At 47.2% G+C, this 21,838-nt stretch overlaps 1 protein-coding gene across 3 annotated transcripts in view; it reads right to left on the bottom strand.

Moving 5' to 3' along the window:
• The window catches only part of PCSK7 (proprotein convertase subtilisin/kexin type 7), a 434,758-nt gene that overhangs the window by 347,562 nt on the left and 65,358 nt on the right, over positions 1–21,838 (bottom strand). For 2 of the 3 annotated variants that reach the window (XM_069614474.1, XM_069614475.1), the window contains one exon: positions 20,572–20,630. The exons of the other annotated variant lie outside the window; for it this stretch is intronic. In XM_069614474.1, the coding sequence (XP_069470575.1) occupies positions 20,572–20,589 (18 nt within the window). In that variant the 5' untranslated portion in view covers positions 20,590–20,630. The remainder of the gene's footprint in view (positions 1–20,571; positions 20,631–21,838) is intronic. 3 annotated transcript variants of the gene reach the window in all.

Here is a 21,838-nt window from a genome sequence, read left to right as displayed (position 1 = left end):
ATGTTAAGTGTATGGAATTACTGTTGAACATCACGGAAGTCTATGGAAGTATATGCTGTGGATGATGTAAATGCCATATGTGCCAGGCTAACACCCACCCTTGACCTGCTGATTGATATAATGTTCGCTGCCTAGCCTGACTGCCTGAGGGCTATGGTTGCTTGCGGGATTCCGCTTGTCAGGGCACCGCCATTGTTTTGGCTATGCGGACATTTCCGCTTGCCCTCCAAGCCTCACTTCGCCCTGTAGCACTATATCAAGACCCGAGCCAGCCGAGACTGCGCGTCTCAACGCGGTTCACAGCTAGTACGTTCCCTGTTGGCTTACGCTCCTTGTGCTAGTTGTTCTTCCCCTGTCCTGCTTGGTTCCCTCCTCTCTGCTCCTGTCTGCATGCTCTGCTTGCTTCTTGGTCCTGCTCTGCTCCTTCGGTCCTCTCCAGGTCTGTTCTCCTCCCAGTCTCCCTCCTGTTGCCTGCCTTGGGCCCCTCGTCTCAGCCCTCTGCCTGCCTTGGGTTTCCTCCTGCTGCCTGCCACCTCTGCAAGCTTGTGTATCCTGTGGAGTCCTTTCTGGTTGAGCTTCATCGACTTTGCTCTGCACTTCCAAAGGTATAATTTGCCTGCGCAGCCTTCTTATACCATCCAGATTCTCCGAGGTCTTCCCTGTCAGTGCTTGCATTGTTCCAACGCCACGTAAATAAGGGAAGTGCCGTCCCGTGGCTTTGGAAGCTCACTCAGCACTGACCCCTGTCCCAGAGCTAGGGGAGGGTGTTGGGTTGGTTCCCTGCTCCGCATCAACTTCTCAACACCTACATTGGCAGTCTGGCTTCAAGATCCAAGCAAGAGCCCCGGCGAAGAGGAACCCAGCGCCAGCGTGACGCTCAAACACACAGGAGCAGGAGTCCTTGTCCCCAAAGGGGGTGGGGCGTCTCTCCTGGTGAGGTCCCACTTGCCTCGACCTCTAGGCAGGGTGTTGCAGAGCGGGCTCAACTTCCTAGCCTCAAGGGTGGGTGGCTCTCCCTTGGGGAGAAGGGATGAATACCCTTGATGTATCTTAATACATATTTCTGAATAGCAAAGCTGATTCTCGCTGTGGTCGTCTCTGGGCAGTCACTGTTGGTGCAGGTATTCACCCTAGGGCGGGGGTCTACAACCCATGCATCTCCAAATACTGCAACTCCCATTCGATGTAGCCAATGGTCAAGGATTATGGGAGTTGTAGTCCAAAACATCTGGATATCTGGAGAGCCCCAGGTTGCAGGACCCCCTCCCCAACCTGCCCTAGGATGAACTCTACTTTGCGTTATAACATAGCCCAACGCATTTACAAAAAAGGAAGCCATCACTTGGTTTTCACAGGTTAAGCAGTTGGTTCTGGGTTGCAGTCAGGCAGATATGTTGGAAGACGTTTGGTGGGCACATGACCACCTTCTTGCCCAATTGCCCTGATCCTATGGGGGTGGAGGGGTTCAGACCACTCTTGATTTCCTGCTCATCGCCCAATGTTTGCACGTACCAAAGGGATCTCTCTTCGAGTCTACCAACCTTCTTTCCACCTTAGTTCGAGGTAGCTCCTGGCAGACCACCTTGATGTCGCGCCGCACACTTGTTCTTCCTCCCATCTCAGACTCCACACACACAGAATTTTTGGTTCATCTGTCCCCCTCTAATCCCCTCTCTTACGCCTCTTTGACGTGAACTCTCTTCTAAAAATGATGAACATTAAAAAAATTAAACAGTAGGGGATTTTACCAAAACGAACCAAAAGAAAACCACAGAGGTAAAAATAAACGTAACCACCTCCTTAAATTGACGACACTTCTGCATTGCATCCCTTAAAAGGTCCCATGTCACAAGAGGACACATTTGTCATGTCCTCACCCCTAGACCGGAGTGTTGTTGACATGGATAGAAGATTCACCTATGCCACTCTAAGGCCCTGCATCAAGGAGCGGGTGGTGGCACCCAGCCCCTCTAGTCGCTGCGACAGGTGGGGGCATCACTGCAGCAGTCTCATCCCACTCCGTCAGGCTACCATTTTATCCTACCAAAGGAAACCCATCTATAAAGTGAAAACAACCCAATGCCTGCCACCATTTGTCCCTTCATAAATAGCAGCTCCTGTCCTCACTTTGTGTCCACGGTTTTGCCCCCATCTCACAAACGTGAAATGCCAGTCCATGACCACTATGGAGATGCCCCAGGTGACACTCTGCGCTGGTGTGCGGATTACAAATCATATCAAGAGGTCAGGGGTGGCCTCATTTGAGGTTTAAATGTTGCGCCAGGGCATGATTGCACGTGCCATATAAAAGCGTACAGTATTTTCACAATATAAGATGTCAAACACAAAGCTCTACCATAAGAGCTACAATCCTCAGGGAGCTCGTTCGAGCAGCCATCTTGGGTACAGACGTCTTCATAATGAATCTGCGTGAGAAGAATTAAACTGTAGATTGAGAACTCTGCAACATGCTCTCCAGATGCGGATACAAGGGTCTCCTACATGGCTCTCCAACAATCTACGGTCCTGGGCACTTTACACTATAGCTTAAAATTGCTCTTGCGCTTGAGTCCGGCCGAGGCCCATTGACCCATTTCAATTAATTGCACACTGTGTGTCCTTCAACACCATATTCCTACTTCTCCATTTATCTCACTTTCTATGTGTCTCGTGCTGTGTCTCATTCTCCATTTCTAGATGTCTCACTCCACACTGTGAGAAACCCAAAGGTGTCTCACTGGTCTCCGGGGATCTGTCATCCAGGTGGCCAGGACACGGCCATCACTTTTGGATCCAGTTCCTGGGGTGGACCAGTGGGGGAATATCACCTGGATGAAGCTGTCTTCCTGGAGTGGAAGGGGGCCACTCCAGGTTGAGACGTGGTACCCCCGCCCCAAACATTTTCTCACACCGTAACAGACAGCACACTAGCACCAGAGCCGTTTACCTGACATGTCCCAACACACCGGTCAGGCAGAGTAAGTCAATTGACAATAACCACGCACAACTGACGGCCCTTTACCGTCCATGTAGGGATAAAAGGCAGAGCACAGGAGCACACTTCGAGCAAGGCCGAATGCATGAGGAAACAGCTACACCAAACCGGCAGTTCAAACGGAGGAGAAAGGCGGTAAGACCAGGAGGGATGCAGAAGGGGGAATTGCAAAAAGGGAATGACAAGACCGGCAGAGATAGCTGACGTGTGGAGCAACAAATGTCAACGGTGCACGGGGGCCTCCTGTATTGATAACACAGACGGGGGAGGCATGCTGGCTACCGTAGTACCGTCCTTGACTCCAGCAGCAAGCCAAGCGGACTCAAGAAAGTCTGCGAGTCGGAGGAGGCTGATGGGAAACTGAGCTGCCTTTAAGCCCAAGGTTGCAAGTGGCAATACTAGATGAACGCAAGAACTTGAGAACAACGAACTTGCGTGTTTGAACTTTTGAGAAAGCCCAGAGAAGGGCCAGCCGTAGAAGTGCCCAGTGAAGGACTCTCGCTGGCCCTCATGTAGTGAAACTGCAGGTACCAGAAGGCCCTAAGAAAGGGGGGCGTGAGGTGTCGGAGTGGTCCTACAAGGGTCACGTCAAATCTCGAAAGTCTCTGACCCATTGCCAAGAGAAAGCTAGGGGAAGGGAACCCCCCCCCACTTTCTGAAGAGAATGTATTATAAAATAAGGCAAGTGTCAACCCGACGGAGGGATGCCGAAAGAAAGCTAGGAAAAGGGAACCCCGGCTTTCAGATGAGATGGGCAGATCATGAACTGTATACAAAAATGGCTATGTGAACCCTACGGAGGGATGCCAAGGGAAAAGCTAATGAGAATGAATCCTGCATTTTGATAAAACAAAGTGAACTGTGCATTTGGCAAACGTGAAACCGGCAGAGGGATGCCTGCGAGTTGGAGTGAAGAGTAATATACCTGTGAACATTGTGCGACAAGCGAGAACCCGGACGAGGGTTGTCCGCAGTAGGAAGTGATTTAAAAAAGACATTAAGACCCTTGAATATTGCAAGGTGCATTTGAAAGGCCGTAGGGAACCCGACGAGGAGAGACCCAAGCTGCAAGGAGGATCCAAGCCCGGCAGAGGGATATCCGAGGGGCGAAGAGCCATCGCACAAGGTGCAAGATTTGTTTGTTGTTTTGATCCATCAGGCCTTCTAAGGCAAGAGAATTTGTAGAAAAGAGACTCGACTCCTAAATGTTCTGGGATCATTGAACTGGAATTGTGAACCTCGTGCTGAGAGGTCAGGAGTGTGATGTGCTCAAAAGTCCTGCCTTGCCCCCGTGCTAAAACCTGGGGAAGCGAGACCCAGCCATACCATCCTGACTTATTTTGTGAACACTTCTTTCTTTTCTGGTAAACATTATCCAACACTCTTTTTGTAACTTAGTGGTACATACAGCCTATAGGTTTTTTTAGTATAGGCCCTTTTTAATTTTGACAAGACGCCACTAGGACTGCCTTATTATTTGATGGTCGTAGCTTGCTCCCATCTTAGATTTCGGTTTAGATAAAGTTACTTACCAACTGTAACGTACTTTCGATTGGATGTTCCTCCCATGTATTCTTCATCTTATGATAATCGTATCCCAGCTCTGCTGCTTCGGAAACATTTTTTCACCAAGGGGCGCTGTAGTCGAGACCGCGGAGTCGAAGTCCCTCGAGGGCCGCCGCCCAGCATCGACATCATCCGCTGTATAAAGGGCTCGAGCAGCGCCGGTTACCTCAGTTCTGTTTTGACGGTGTTCATGGTCGCAACAGCTAATCAGGTCTTAAGTCCTCAGGCTCTTAAGGAAGTTAAGTGCAACTTGCGTAAACTGTACGGAGGGGTAGGTTGGGAGGGTCGATGAGGAATACGTGGGAAGAACATCCAATCGAAAGAACGTTACAGTTGGTAAGTAACTTGTTCTTCGAATGGATTGTGTCCACCCACGTATTCCTCATTTTATGATAAACTCCCATAGCAGTGGTAAATTTGGAGGTGGGAGTACTGGAAATTTTAGTTATGGACTGAATGAAGGACAGCCTTTGTAAATAGCCCTCCTTGATATGAGGTGGAGTCCAAGCAATAATGCTTCACAAAAGGTGTGCATTGACGACCAGGTGGCCGCAGCACAAATATCCTGCACCGGGACACCCCTCTGAAGTGCCGTGGAAGTTGCCGTGCCTCTGGTTGAATGGGTCCTTAATCCATCTGGATGCTCTTTCCCAGCCTGTTTATAGCATTCAGAGATTGCTAGAATTATCCATCTGGATAAAGTTTGTTTGGATACTGCACGGCCCAATTTGTGCCCAGTATATCCAACAAATAGTTGGTCACATTGTCGGAGATTTGCCAATCTGGAAATATAGAAACAGAGCCCTTTTTGGGTGCAGTCTATGCAACCTTTCCTCTTCCTTACTAGTGTGAGGTGGAGGATAAAAGGAAGGTAAGAATTATTTGTGACAGATGAAAATCAGACACTATTTTAGGCAAGAAAGATGGTTTGACTTCTAGGATAACCTTGTCCCCATGTAAAATGGTGTGAGGAGGCTTACAAGACAGTGCCTGCAACTCACTTACCCTGCGGGCTGATGTTCTAGCCACTAGCAGAATTGTCTCAATAGTGAGCAGTCTCAATGGACAAGAATGTAAAGGCTTGAAAGGAGCACACATGAGAAATGTTAAGACTAAATTTAAATCCCAGATGGGCACCTGAAAAGGTGTTGGAGGGTATACATTTGTCAGCCCCTTCAAGAATTGGATGTCTAAAGGCATTTTAAAATAGGACACCTCTTCCGAGGAGCGCTTAAAGATAGATAGCGCTGCCAAGTAACCTTTTATAGAACCAACTTGGATCCCCAAATTGGCTAAATGTAAGAGAAAAGAAAGTACTGTTGGAGTATTACAAATAAATTGATCCACATTGTTATCTCTGCACCAGTTACTGAACTTGTTCCAATGACACCGGTACAGGGATTTTGTTGCTGGCCTTCTGGCCGAAAGCAAAATCTCCATTAAGTCATCCGGGAGGTCCCAATCCTTATATCTCAGCCTCTCGGAAACCATGCGTGAAGGCCGAGTGTCTTGACCTCTGGATGGAGAACCCGACCTTCCTCTTGTGAGAGAAGATACTCTTTGTGGAAGACATATTGGAGGGCAGATGGACATGTCCAGAAGGTTCAGTACCACGTCCTCCTGGCCCAATCCGGGGCAATTAGGATCATGGTTTTCTTGAACTTTCTCAACCTCCCCGATTACTTGAGGAATCACAGGGACTGGAGGAAACGTGTAGAGGAGTGAAAATACCCAGTCCACCACAAACGCGTCCCCTAGAGCTCCTCTTGGAGGAAATTCACTTGAGCAGTACAGCTCGCACTTCCGGTGGGCACCGGTCGCGAACAGATCCACTTGAGGGGTTCCCCAAAGGGCGAAGATCTCTTGAAGGACTTCCTGAGCTAGCTGCCATTCGTGGGAGACTGTGCTCTGCCTGCTCAGAGCGTCCGCTGCTGTGTTCAGCTCTCCGGCTAGGTGAACTGCCGATAGAGAGATTCCTTCTTGCATTGCCCAGAACCAGAGCTGCATTGCTTCTCTGCACAGTGGGAGTGATCCTATGCCTCCTTTTGTTGAGGTAGAACATGGCCACTGTGTTGTCCGTCATTATCAGGACATTCTTTCCCTGTACAGAGGGCAGAAAGGCCTTCAGCGCTAGTCCAAAAGGTTGATGTGTATTTTGGACTCCAATGGAGACAAACGACCACTGATTGTCAGATCGTTGGTGTGGGCTCCCCACTGAGGCGTCCGTCACTACTGTTATCTCCAGCCATGGTCGCCAAAGAGTTTCCCCCTTGAGGATATTCTCCTTGCCAGCCCACCATAGGAGATCTTGAGTCACTTTGGTTGGGACTTGTAGGTGATCTGACATCTCCCCTGAAAACTGGGACCATTGAGTCCTGAGAGCCCATTGCATCTTGGCCTCAATCCAGCCTCTGGCACCAGAAAAATGCAGGATGCCATGAGGCCCAACAACCTTAGAAAGTCGAAAGCCGGTAGATTTTGGGCATTTTGAAACTTCATTACCATCAGCAGAATGTGGTGAGCTCTCTCCTCGAGAGGCAAGGCTTTACCTGAGGAAGTGTTCAGGATTGCTCCAATGAATTGGAGTTTTTGGCTTGGAATCATTTGTGACGTCTTGTAATTTAGGGAGAGGCTCAGACTAAGAACTGGCAGGTCAAGGCCAAATGTTCCTGGGCTCATTCGGATGAACTCGCCCTGATTAGCCAATCGTCCAGATAAGGGTAGACATGAATCCCACTTCTTCTGATACTCGCTTCCACCACCGCCATCAGCTGGTGAAAACCCTTGGTGCGGAGGTCAGCCCAAATGGTAGAACCCGAAACTGATAATGAGAACCACCAATTGCGAACCTCAGGTACTTTCTGTGCTTGAGGTGGATTGGCACATGGAAGTAAGCATCCTGAAGGTTCAATGAAACCAGCCAGTCCTGAAGCTGAAGAGCCTGAAGGATCTGAGAAAGGGCCACCATCTTGAACTTGTCCTTCCTGAGGAATTTGTTCAAATTTCTCAAGTCCAAGATGGGTTTCAATCCTCCATCCTTTTTGGGGATGAGAAAATAGGGGGAGTACCAACCCTTGTTCCTTTCCGCTACAGGTACATGTTCTATTGCACCTTTCTCTAGCAGGGTTAAAATCTCCTGCACAAGGAGAGGGTCTGGAATTTTTACAGAGTTGGCTCCCGGTGGATGATCTTGAGGTCTTTGATGAAAAGGAAGGCAGTAACCACGGGTCACTATCTCTAGTGCCCCGCCATTCATCCAGATACTGAGTGATTCTGCCTCCCAACGGGGTCTTGTGGGTGAAGACCTTAAAGTGGCTTTGCAGCAGTGGCTGAGGAGGCAGTCGCCGCTGCTGAGGCTGATCTAGCACCTCTCCCTTTTACAGCAGGAAAGTTTTTTCTCTGTTGGCCTCTTTGACTAGCCTGCCCCCTCCCTTTTCCAAAAGAGTAGAAACAAAAGGGGCGACTCTTCCAGGAAGATGAGCCTGCGTAAGAGTGGTGAGGCTGTCTTATAGCGGCACTAAGTGATTTTGCTGCCGCTTTCGAGATCTGCAGCTTCTCCAAGCTTTCATCTGCCTTGCTGCCAAACAACCTCAAGCCATCAAAGGGCATATTAAGTAATCTAGATTGTACATCAGGTGCAAACCCAGATTTTCTTAGACTGTGCTAGATGCCATGGACCTGCTTATACTATCCGCAGTGTCAATCCTGACTGAAGCCTCTTTACCATCCTTCACTATAGCCAGGAAGCCATCATGTTCCTCACCTTCCGGGATGCGTTCAGCCGCTGATGACATGCAGTCCCACAGGGTATAAGTAAATCTTGCTAATGTGCAAGTGAAATTGATTGATTTAAGGGCCATGCTGCCCGAAGAAAAAGCTTTCCGAGCTCAAGCATCAACTTTATCATCGTCCACATCTGGTGGTATAGATGGGTAAGACGACTGCATAGTGGAGATTGCAGCTTGAACCACTAAACTTTCAGGAGACGGGTGTTTGGATAAATATTTGGGATCTCAAGCTGGTCTATATTTTGGTACCATCTTTTTATTTACTGCAGAAATCGAATCAGGAGTATTACCAATTATCATTACCCTTTTTTGCAGTACCTTATGGAAAGATATAACAGGATCTTTTAAAAAGGACCCTCACTCAAGATGTCAGTCAAGTCATCCTGGTCGAAATCCGGGGAGGCCGCTTTCCAACCCATAAAATCAATGACCCTTCCCATAAGATTCCTATAACTGGGATCAGCATGATCTGTAGGGTCTGGCCTTACAAAATCCACTTCAGGTGAAGTGTCTAAGCCACTGGCATTTTGTAGACCGTCATAAAGGTCTGTTATTTTAGACTGTGGGTACACTAGTTCTTCAGGGACCTCTCTGGCTCCAAATCGAACTCCAGCTGGAGTGACATTCTCTTCAGAGGAATGTTCCTCATATATAGATGACATGGATTAAATAAATTCCTGTCTAGGTTGAGGGTTGAAAGCCCTTTCAGGTAAAGGTGGAATTGGTCTAGGTATGGACCATGGTGTCGACTTGGGCCTTGGAATCAAAGAAGGCCTCGATAAAGGTGTCGAAGGAGGCTACGGTACAGCTAAAGGTGTCAACGTCATCTTCGTCAGCGGTCTCGACGCTATGGTCGTCGACAATGTCAAGTCGAGTTTTGGCTTCGGCGCTGATGCCGCTTCTGTTAGGCGTCGGGGAACTTTCCCGCAAAGACACTCTTGACTCTTTCACAACTCTCGCGTTTGGATCTTGATTTTCCTCTGTCACTTTTAGAGTGGGAAGAGGCATGATCACTACGCTGCAACTTAGAGGGGGCCTTCTTGAATACCTTTAGCATCGAAGCCCTGAAGACCTCCCATTTTTCTGGGGAATCGTGCTTTGATGGGTAAGTCACTCTCCTCTCAGAGGAGGACGAGGAGGAAGATGATCTAGGACGTCGCTTTTTTGACTTTTTAGTCGAAGATTTTCTCGACCTTCGACTCGTGACGAGATTTTCGACTGGATTCATCCGAATCCTTTTGTGTTTTTGAAGACTTGTATTTCTCCTCCCCCACCGCCAGCTTACCTCTGCGTTCCCTAAGAGCCTTATTGGGCATGGCCTGGCAGGACCCGCACTCGTCAACCCGATGGTCTGCGCTGAGGCACCAGAGCCAATTCCGATGGGGGTCGGTTACATCTTCCTGCCACACTTCAGACATTTTTTTTTAACCCTGTCTTGGTTGTGGAGGGAGTAGAAGACGAGGACATCGTCCAAGAAATTTCTGATGCGCCGTTCGGAACACGAAGCAGTTGCTTCAGAAAAACGGAACTGAGGTAACGGGCGCTGCTCGAGCGCTTTATACAGCGGATGATGTCGACGCTTGACGGCGGCCCTTGAGGGACTTGACTCCGTGGTCTCGACTACAGTGCCCCTGGTGCCCCCTGGTGAAAAAAAAATTCTGAAGCAGCAGAGCAGGGATACGATTATGATAAGATGAGGAATACATGGGAGGACACAATCCATTCGAATAGGCGTTTATCTCACCCATTGGTGGAGTCAAGCGCATCTGTCCCCACAGGCCATCCCCATCCCCTCCAGTCCCCCCCGTGATGTTCCCTTGTGCCCCCCCCACTACTTTCACACAGGTGTTGCCTGTTTTGCTCGATTCTTCTACCCTGCTCCCACTCCAGCCTACTTCTGCAGGAGTCTGTTCTGATACATTCTTGTTTCACCATCACAGTCTTGTGGCCAATGCTAGATTTGACTTTTAAGGACTTCATTGATTCACAGTGTGTCACCCTTTCTCAACCCTCATGCTGGACTTCCTTTGCATCTTGTACTCACGGTGGCCCCGAATTACGCTGTTCCCATCTTCATCTTGTATTGCTTGCAACATTAAGTGTTACTACTGACTTCTGCAATTGTATTTGCTCTCCCCTCTTGCTTCTCCACTCTTTTTGACTGCTTACTCTCGGTTCTCTCCTCCTCTCCCCTTCTCCATTTTCCTATCCCCTCCCCTTACTTCCTTCTATGCACTTACTCTATGAGAATTGTCCATAGACCTAGTATGAGAGCAACCTAGTCGGTCTCCTCACCCCTCCCCTTACTTGTCCTCCACCTCTAGCCCCTCCAGCACTATCTGAAATGTCGTCAGGCCTAGTACGATAGTCGCTTGTTTTGTTCTTACCCTCCCTTTCTGCATCCCTCTCCCTAACCATTAGTTTTTCTGCAGCTCTACCAGAAATGTCTTCAGGTCTAGTACGGTATCGCCTGTCTGTTTCCATTTCCTTCCCACTCTCCTCCTCCCTTCCTTCCTCATCTATGACTTAGCTCTGGCACTATCTGAAATGTTGTCAGGTTGAGTATGATAGTTAATTTCACATCCTTACTGTTCATGGCCTGTAAGAATGTCATTGTATTTTCCCCTTGTTCCCTCCTTTGCCTTGAAGTGCTTTGAAACACATTGTGTATAGGCGCTATATAAATAAACTATCATACCCATTATAAAATTCAATAAACACCTTTAAACTGTGATCACTTGTGTCTGTCTTTACTGTTGTCACTTGAGTTCCTTACACCACACACACACACACACACACACACACACACACACACACACACACACACACACACACACACTTCAGTTATGTTCTCACACCCTCTTTAACACTTTGGAGTCTGGCCTTCGGAGCATGTTCTGCTGAAACATCTCAGTGTATCCACCCACAAGGTTAGTATAATGATTCGCAAGTCACCAACTTTAAATTTGATTCCGTCAGCGTAATGCAACCATCTCTCAGTGTCTGATCAGTCCCCTTCCTGCACTAATTGACTCCCAATGTCTGCGCCTTATTCTTGCACCTGCTGGCCGCACTACCTGTTTTTTTTTCGATCATGTGTTCAGCACTTTCCACTTTTCCCCTGCCCCTTGCACTTTCCCCCTTCCCTCTCCCCGCTCCCCTACCCTTCCACGTTCTCAATGTCACTGGGCCTAGTAAGATCATTGTTTTGTCCTCCCATGTACCACTCCCTTGCCTTGCCGCACCCTGGGTGCGATATAAATATATCATTTACATATAAGAAAAGATACAGCTAAGAAACAAGCTTAAAAAGGTAATTGCCCAGGCTTTCCATATCAATCGTTTCCTCGTTAAACTCTCAAGAGACCCCATGCATTAACAGGTGGATCCCACTTAGCGAAATGGTGTCAGGAGCTGCAGGTCAGTCTCTCCTTTTGTTCTGCAGGGTGGGCCCTAAAGAAGACATTATGGGTACAGTGGGTGGTGGAGAGAAGAGGGAGGCTCTGCTTTCCTCAGCAAAGGCTGCAGGAGCTTAGTCCTTCATTGTGCTGGAAGTGAAAAGAAATGCTTTCATTTTCATCTCGTCACCTAGTTAACAGTACTGCTTTTCAGGCTTTGAGAAGTGCAGGTACTCAAAACCTACACACAAAAAAGAAGTGCAGGTACTGAGGGCCAGGTAGGACCCGCACATTTAAAGTACTGTTTGAAGGGAACAGGAGTCTAGACACCATTTACCGGCTCTAACGTCATTTGGTCAAAGAATTGTAGAACAATATGCGATCACATCATTGAAACAGTTGCAGCATGCAAAACTCATGACAACATGTCTGAAGAGCACGGATGGGCATCAACGTCAATGCTGGGGTAAACTCGGTGCTGTAACCGAGGTCAGAGCCAGTCTCCCATACCTGTTGCTTTCTCCTTCCCATCCGCTTTACCTTCTGTAAACTCATTCTGGTTTCCCCACCACTACTACCTCCCCCCACATGGCATTGCCGCTCTCGAACCCTCCTTCCTCTGCAGGGTTCTCCAGTGCACTTGCACGAGCTGCGTTCAGGGGCCTCAGGTGGCGACGAGGACAGGATTGCGACATGAGTCCATGAAGAGGTCCCAGCGGACGCACGGTGAGTTGGGAATCTAACCGCCCCCCGAGGCTGACGTGGCAAAATAGGATATTTTATTTCTTTGCCATGAAAGTGCTAATATACATATAAAAACAACCACGCCACTGAAGTGGTTTGCGTGTTTGTTATATTCAGACTAGAAAAGTTCGTGCTACTTCAACACAGTTCGCCGTGCCACATCAGAGAGGAAGTGACATATGCAGTGCTGCCACATCTGCAGTTGACTCATCTGGAATATATTAATTTAAACTCTCCGTATGCATGCCAAGTGCAATGTGGTTTGAGTACTCATAGTTGCAAGTTGTGCAGGATTACCAGTTTCACCATTACAGGGGTGGAGGGCGTTCATTCTGACCTCAACTGGGAGAAGCCAATAATGCCTGCTCTGTTAACTACCCCCCCCACCCCCACCCCCCCCCCCCCCAACACTGGCTTTCATTTGGGGGTACGGCTTCAGTGACAGTAGCACCTACTTTATTTGTTGCATGGGTAGGAAGGCACATACCAGTGGAAGGGCTTGTAGGTGCATGGAATGTGCTTTGGTCCCTGTCCTCGTCATTGCAGGAAGGTGAGTGAAAGGAGGTGTAAGAGTGCAAGGCCACTTTGGTCCTTCCCATCAATACCCGCTTCTTTCTTAAGCAGGACAAGATATTGGTCAATAGGCACAGGCTACCATAAGCAATTCCAGATCCAGTCCTAGAACAGATTCACAGGAAGAGTGCAGTAACACCCTGAATCCTAATGAAGCTGTGATTGGTGGATTTTATACAAGATACTCCAAGTGCCTGTCTTGACAGAGCATCAAGGACAGCTTCTGGCAAAATATCCCATATAAGGGACCAGCCGCCTCCTAGGGAACTAACTCCACAGGATAGGAGAGATACACGGGGAGGATCTTGAGAATCCTTTCTTCCAGGAGAAAACCCAGGTCAATAGTCAGCAGGAGCGGAGAGAGAATATGGATAGTGCAGTGGAGATCCCAGTCCTTTATCCACCTCTAGGTGGTTATTTGGTGCAGGAATTTAGTATGCCATCGGAAGTCTGCCTGTATCGCAAATGAAAGGCGGCGAGGGGAACCTGTCTCCACATCCCCTTCAATCATTGGTGAAGCATGAAGCATAGATGCTCCCCAAAGCGGGAGATCGCTCTATGTGCGAGGACGGGTCTGCCACGAGCTACTGTATTACTCCTTTTGGAAAAACCTTGACCTTGCCCAGAAATGCTTACTTTGCACTTTGTGGCTGCAAAGACCAGAAAGGAGATTCTTTGGTTTTAACCAATCAAAGCTAGTCCAAGAAGAGTTCCTTGAATACCCTGTAGCAGCACCGCGTCAGTGGTAATCTGCACCTCTGATCTTGCTACTAAAAGAACTGCCATTTGAAGTATTACTTGAGGATTTAAATTGTGTTTTTTTCCACACCATCAACTGACTGGGGGCATTGGGAGGAACATGGGGGGGGGGGGGGGGGGAGGAGGGAGGATTACATGGATTATTGGCAGGATGCCCCTTGTTCTTTATGTATCCAGTCTTTTTACCAACATATTTCACAGCAGTTTTTATAATCGACCATTTACAGTTTTGCAGTGAAAGTGCAAGAGGGTGTGGCAATATTGTTTTGGGGCAGAGGGCAGGGGGAACGGCGGTTTGGGTAAGTGGGGCTGTGGGTGGTCTCAACCTGGCATTTTTGCGCCAGTTAAAATATGGATGTTTAAAAAAAAATAATAATATTGATTACAACTCAATCGCCCGAGCTAAAGACAAGGCTTTCATGAGTGCAGAGTGACTCACCCTTTTTTCTTACAAACGTTTCCTTTTCAAACCTTCTAAATTTACTTTTACATCTACGTACCTGTCCAATCTAAGAAGCAGAAAAGACGGACACTCTACTTCCCGGAACAAGTGTGTTCTGGGAAGTACAGAGTCCGTTTTTCCATGTGGAGCAAGAGGGAGAGCAGAGGACAACATTTGCCAATGCCACTAGCCATTGGCTAGTGATAATTGAATCTTGGCGAGTAAGAAATGGGGGGGGGGGGGGGGGTGTGTGTGTGTGTGTGTGTGTGTGTGTGTGTGTGTGTGTGTGTGTGTGTGTGTGTGTGTGTGTGTGTGTGTGTGTGTGTGTGTGTGTGTGTGTGTGTGTGTGTGTGTGTGTGTGTGTGTGTGTGTGTGTGTGTGTGTGTGTGTGTGTGTGTGTGTGTGTGTGTGTGTGTGTGTGTGTGTGTGTGTGTGTGTGTGTGTGTGTGTGTGTGTGTGTGTGTGTGTGTGTGTGTGTGTGTGTGTGTGTGTGTGTGTGTGTGTGTGTGTGTGTGTGTGTGTGTGTGTGTGTTTTATGTGGCGAGTGACGTTTTATGGCTTTTACGTAGCTTGCAACTTGTAATTTTTATCTATGGGCAGTGTCTCTCCATATTGCTCCAAATGATAAACTAAATTTGCTAATTAAATTTCCTCAACCACCTCGATTAATGCATATTAAAACGGTCTGAAGAAAATGTGCATCGATCCTGTAGCTCCAAATCAAATGCGGTTGCCTAACAAAGACTCAGTCAAATCTCAGGCTACTCCAGTTCAGGATCAAACCTTACACTGACCCAAAAGATAGGCATACAGAAAAAACATTGAAAAAAATAAAGCGCCATGCCCTGGATCTATTCTCCTGCTCCCCTCCTCCCCATCACCCTCAATTGTTTCAAATTAAATCTCACTGAACAAATTCTGATCAAATCTCTTATCCTCACACAACCTCGAATCACAAAGCTCTCCTCCACAGCTTTGAATGATATTTGGTGTTGGATTTGAAGTGAAAATACATTTTGGAAACGTTTGATAGAAAAAAAAGTTTGAAATCACAAAACATTCAGCAATGCAAAGTATACAGAAGGATGTATAGTCTAAAGGCAATGTTAGTACTGTAACTGAAGAAACAAAGCTTCAAAGACAAAGCAGCCATTACCCACCAGACTAGCCTACGTTCAAACCTCACTCCAGCCCATACATGGGTCAGAATGAAATCTGCATCCCTGTGTACGTTTTGGGTCAAATCTCACATCTCAAAGCTACCATAACCATTGCTTTGCTTAAGGATAAGCTCTCTACTACATAGCTACGGATCACATGCCTAAAGTAGGGCTCACCAAATTACCTGTCTTTAACACATCCCTTGAGCATTCTTCCATTGGTGGGGCATGTCAAAACCAAGCAAAACAAACACTCTAGTATCACATTGAACAACTACGAAAACTATGCAATTAAAAGGGGTTTGTAAATTTAAAAAAAAAATAAGCAAACTTTCATAAAATGAAAAAAAATGGATTATCGTTGACAAATGTCCCTATCTGATAGGCTTGACAAATGAAAACTTAACCAAGGGAGTTAGACACAAATATTTGTACATGTTTTTTAAAAGTCGTCAGATCTGGCACTTGCCTCTTCAAGGTGAACATGTGACTAAATTCACTTTCATAAGGTGCTTTAGGGGTTTGAGTTCCAGAATGCAGCATGTTCTCAGTGGGGCTTTTTCCAATGCCTAGCACCATTGGGATTCAGCCCCAGTTGTTCCTTGGTCTGTGGGTCCTGCCCACGTCTCCTCCCCTGTTGCCTCAGAAGTTTGTCCATGGGCCTTCACTCCAGTGATGGTTCAAGGCATTGGCTTCTCTTGTCCTCGATTGCTTTCAAATATCAGGACTCCATTCGTCGGCTTCCTCAGCCCCAGCAGGTCACGTCTTTTGCTTCCTGCTCAGTCTTGCCTTCTCTCCATAGCTTGGCCTCTCCACTTCGATTCATTGTTGTCCTTCCAGTCACACGTGCAGGACAGGGCTTCTGGGACTCCCACACTACCAACCAATACAACTTGTAAGGAAGACTCCTCCCACGTCGTTCCATGGCCTTTTCAGGCCTGCAGCAGCGCAGGCTGCTCACCAGACTTGAGTCAGGCAAGACTAACTCCAGCTACCATCTTCCCCCTAGATAATGGCAGTTTAGGTTACTTCCATCACACAGTTTTTTCAACGTGCTTGTGGTTGGAAGACCCCTCAGTGTGAACAGTGGGAGCTGCACACACCCTCCACAGTTTGGACAAAAAAGCAATTGGTGCTATAGTTTGCATAGGTCAGCATGTGCAAGGCATAAAATAAGCAGTGTTGCATAGCAATTTTTTATGCAATTATGTAGGTTTGCTAATTAAATTGGCACTTGTGTAGCAAAGTTAACTATTTACGTTACCCTGTTCGATGAAGGCACAACTTGCCCTGCATTCTGCTCTTGCCACTCTTCTCTGTTCGCTGCAAGCTCAAAGGGGCTAATGGAGAGAGCGTGCAGTAGTAATACTAATTGCCAAAGACCTATGTGGGAGTGCTAGGTAATAATTGATTTTCTTTTTCAAATAACTGCAATCCAGCGGCAGCCCAAGTTAACAGCCCAAGCCAACTTCATTGGCTGGCTCCCCTTGTCAGGGTGCCAATTCCTCTTAAAAAATTAATACAAAGTTAACTAGATGTTAACGCAAAGTAGCGGTCAATAGTACATCTACAGATCTACTGCAATACCATACACTGTAGTCAGCCTCCACAGCTCGCTTTGCTCTAGGATTACGATTGCATTATATATTATCACCTGTGGGAGAGAACAGGCCAAACATTTTCCAGAGCTTTTTTATCATATCTATTTGTGTCAATTCATGCAGCTAACCTTTTACATTTTATAGACACTCAACCAGGGCTCACAATGTCCTTTCGGCCACTAGCATATTCTAGTAGATTGTACGAAGGGCGAGTACCATTTGCAGGGGATGTTTGAAACTTTTATTTAACATTTACTTTGTTTGCCGTAAATGTAAAATACAAGTTTCACTGTGCATGGCTGGCATCTGGGTGGCAGCAGTATGCCAAACAAAAGGTGTGTGGTGACATGCACCCTTTTACAGAAAGCACATTTAAATGTGTTGCCATGCGACAAGTGTATTTTTCTGAGGTCGAGTAGGTAAACAAAGTTACTCGACCTGCAGGTTCAAGTAGAATTTTAAAGAATTTGCAAGGCACAACTCATCTGACTAATGTCTTACTTCATCAGTAAACAAAACTGCTGTATTTTTGCTCATTTTATCGCTTGGGTACAAATACCTCTGGTGACATTACAAATATTAATACAATATTGATCAATTGGGTTTTTTTGCTAATCAAGAACATTTTAATTAGCAAACTCTGCTAATCAATTTTTGAAAACTAATTTATGCCTCAATGTGCACTGCCACAACAGCCAATGAAGGCTTATGTTGTTTTAAGAAGATTTCGCCACATTACTTCCACTCTGAAACAGTTCGACCGGCAACCGCTTCCTGCATGCATTCATTCATTTCCAGATTGCCCATCTTGCCTAGGCATCATGTTCTCTTCATTCATAACCAACCTAAGAGTACGTTATGGGGGTTGTTTGATAAGAAGTGTAAATATTATGTTATGTTGATTTATAGCGTGCACCACTACCACCCAAGGGCAATCTCCATGCAGGGGACCACCAACGTTAGCACTTGCATGCGGTTTGGGCCTCTGCAGGCAATTCCATACCTTTACAAAACGTATGGAATTGCTAAATTAAAAAGTAAAAACAGGCAAAATCGCCTATATCATTTTATGCCCCGTTTTGTAAAACTGTAAATGCTGACTGCCAACTGGTCTTTCCAGACAGCATTTACAATGGATTCCTAAATAATCCTCCTCCTGCTTTAGAAAGAGGATTTGCATGTGGTAAATGGAGGCGGATTCCACAGGAATTAATTTGCTTTGCACATGGTGTAAAACAAATCTGGCCTTGAGGAAAGCACAGCGGAAACGATAATTACTCTTTGCACCCTTCTCAGTCTTCAAAAGTATTGAAAGTGACCCAGAGAAGCAAAGCAAGGTGAGAACGCATTACACAGTGCATTTATGCTCTACCCAGTGCCAAATACCCATACTGGAGTCTTCTCTTTCTGTCTCGCAATACATGGCCCCTTGCCCTCTGCCCAAGTCTCCCACTTCTGTAGATTCCAGATGTGCAATGTAAAAAAAGTTGTATCATTTATTTTTTCTTGTCTTCCAAATTATCAACTTTTGTTGCATAGCTGGTCAGATAGCACAATGAGCCAAGTGCTCGCCCCCGATATCTGTATGCAGCCTGCTGTGGCAGGTTCGAATCCCGGCAGGGTCAACTCAGCTTTTCATCCTTCCGAGGTTGATAAATTGAGTACCACTCTGTGGGATAATAAGGTCTTCTGTTATTTCAGCGCTCTGAGACCTATGGGTGTGTAGCGCTATATAAGAAATTATTATTGCCAAGCGCAAGGAGGCTGCCAAAAGGGCAGGTGAGCTGTAGAAGATCACTTGTGTTGCACTGTGTCCTGAAACGTTTCTTGGTCTCCCACCTTATGCCTCAGATCCCTTTCAATCTATCCATCCTTCTCAACAAAGAACTTTTAAAGACTCGCTCCTCTAAACAGCTCTGCCTCATTAATTGATCTCAGCTGGCTCCATTTTCTATGCATTTCTAGTTCCACTTTATTTACATAGTCCTTAAATACGGCCATGCCTCTCGTCCCAAACTTTAATAATCTCAATAAATTGAAGGTCCCTACTCAGTATCTTCATTATATTCATCAATTCTTGCTGGCCCAGCCTTTTGCCGCATCCAGTTACATTTTCCTTTCTTAAATATCATCAATAAAGTCTTTACTCCTGGAAAAAACATCCAATGCAAGGATTTTTATTTTGAAATTGCACCTTTTGCTTGATTGACGCAGGTGTTAAATCTATGAAATAGAATTAGCAAAAACTGAAAGTCTCAGGCAGTTTCGGAGGGTGGCCAAGACAACACGTTTAGGGTTGAGTTACCTTAATGTTACATGAAAACCTTTGAAATGATAACACTGCCAATATCTCTGCCTTACATTCCATCGTGGTTTAGCCTGTTCCTGGAGGATAAAAACCAGATGCAAATCTACAGAGGTTCCACCCCACAATGATCAGACCAGCCGTAACTGCTAGGTCACGTCCCTTTTGTACGAGGCCACAAGCAACCCCAGACACGATCTCTCGTCATGGTGGTAGCACGCGACTTCAGGGGCAACAACCGCCATCCTTGTCTTGCCACACTGAAATATAGAAAAGCTTTAGGTAGGGCCAAACCTGATATTTCATTGGTTAGTCCCATTTAGCATAGCAAGCTGCAAAATGATGGCATGGCAGGCTGTCCGAAGCCATTGGCAGCGACTATGATTAATTCAAAAGCTCGTAATCCGTGTTGCAAAGTCGCTCTTTGTGTCACGGATATGCCAAGGCACGAGCTTGCTTTGTCGGAGTTCCAAGCCACAGCTCACTGATCATGCCCAATAGGGCTGCAAAACATCTGGGGGTGGTTAGTGGTCTCGCTGGTAGTTCTGTGCCTCCAGCTTAGGATCGGTTATCTGCAGGTTGGGATGGTTTCTGTGGATCAATTCCTTTCCTCTCCCACTCTGTGTGATCTTGTTTTTTTCACTCTTTTTCCCCATCTCGCCACTACAAGATTGAGTGCAACTTGGCTTGGTTTCCTTCCTTTACAACACGGAACACGATACTCTCATTGAAAGACAGTAACTAAATACGCCAGTGGCTCCAGCACTCACTGCATTAATATATGTATAGCATGTGGGTCAACGGTTTCAAAGCCAGTAAAACAACTCAGTGGGTCAATGCACACGAGACCAGTCTACAAAATGCGCACAACGGGGCCAAATCGCGGTTAGATATCGCCATGGAAATGTAATAAACTCGCTGCATAGCTGTGTGCAACATACGGATCACATGCCTGAATCCCAGTATGTGGGCTAAGACACACTCCGTGGAAATGTGAACTTGCAAGATAGACCTTCGAAAACTGGTAACCGAGTAGGTTAATGCACCAGTCCGTGGCCGTCCTGTGTATACTGCGATAAACAGTTGGACGACAAACGTTAACCTATCCGGGGTTGATCACAGGAGCAACACCGATGAATGTACTACTCAATATTAACAAGCAGCAGGACACCCACTTTCCGGTCAGAAGGGCCATATACACCGACAATAGTATTCCTTTTGTTGGACACAGAGTACGTACCTGCGTGGGGGTTTCCATGGCCGTCAGCTGCTACGGGATGCATTTGTCTGCAGGAAGTCCTGGAAATTACAAAATATATTTCAGTGGATGCGTCGTGTTCCCGTGGGAAGCCCCTGCCGCTTGTGCAACGCCCTCCAGCGAGGCTAATGCACGTCTCACTCAGACTGCTGCTTGCACACCTTCTGCATGCATCACACCGTCCACGGCAGGCACAACCTGCACAACCGGGTCCAGACCGGCCCCAGGCTCAGCCAGTCAGTAATTAATCCCTGCCTCACCCCAACACCGAGGGAAAAGCAGCAAACGTACACATCACGAAAACGTACGCTGCAGCCGGAGCAGCTGCGAGATCCCAAATGCAACCAGGCCCCTGATCCGGCCAAGAAGCACCAGAGACGGGCACCTGACACCTACCCAATCTTGTGCCAGTCAGTATATTGAGTAATGTTGACACGGGCCATGCACCCAATGCAGCGATTCAATTCATTCGAGCTCGTAAAAAATAAAAATAAATAAAAAAAAGGCACCGGAAGAGCGAGCATGTGCTACCTATGAGCAACAAACAAGGCACTACGCCATACAATTGTACGGCATGCATGCCAGCTTCCACATAAAATGTAAACTATACATTGTAATCGCATGACATATGACCCACTATGCATCAAAAGATCTTCCAAGCGGTTTCCTACTTTACATTTTGATAAATTCCCAAACGTACAAAGTTAATATGACATTGGTATATTTATGTAGCACCAGATGTGTGTTCCAGGCCCCGAGACCTGCGTGAGCCACTCGGCTCATTCCACCAGCTACCCAGGTAAGGCCCGCAGCCCCCAGGCCCCCCCCCCCAACAAGGACAGAAACACCCGCAGCCAGGCCCGCCCCCTCCCCCCCCCCAGTTTGCCACCACCTACCCAGCTGCATCCCAGCCCCCCCATTTTCCCCTCCCTCCTGCCTCCCAACCCGCCCAGGCACATTCTCATTGGCCCTCTCACCCTCATCACGGGTCCTCCCAGGGCAGCCCTCTGCCCGTGCAACCCTGCGGCTAAGGGCCCCAACGCCAAGGGCGGCTCCAACAGAGGCGGCTCCAGGAACCGTCAGCAGGTGTCTGCAAGGGAAACCAGTGGCCAGCTGTCAACCAGCAACTACAAGGACCAGTAAGGTAGGGTGGCTTGGGTTGGGAGAGGTACAGCTCTACCCTAGATATCCGACCACTTGGCAAAACCAATGTTTATCAATGTGATCACCCCCGTTACCCCAAACTGCA

This window comes from Ambystoma mexicanum, chromosome 9, assembly GCF_040938575.1.
Source record: "Ambystoma mexicanum isolate Mex_15411 chromosome 9, UKY_AmexF1_1, whole genome shotgun sequence".
Classification (NCBI taxonomy): domain Eukaryota; kingdom Metazoa; phylum Chordata; class Amphibia; order Caudata; family Ambystomatidae; genus Ambystoma; species Ambystoma mexicanum.
This window is presented reverse-complemented; position numbering and strand designations above follow the sequence as displayed.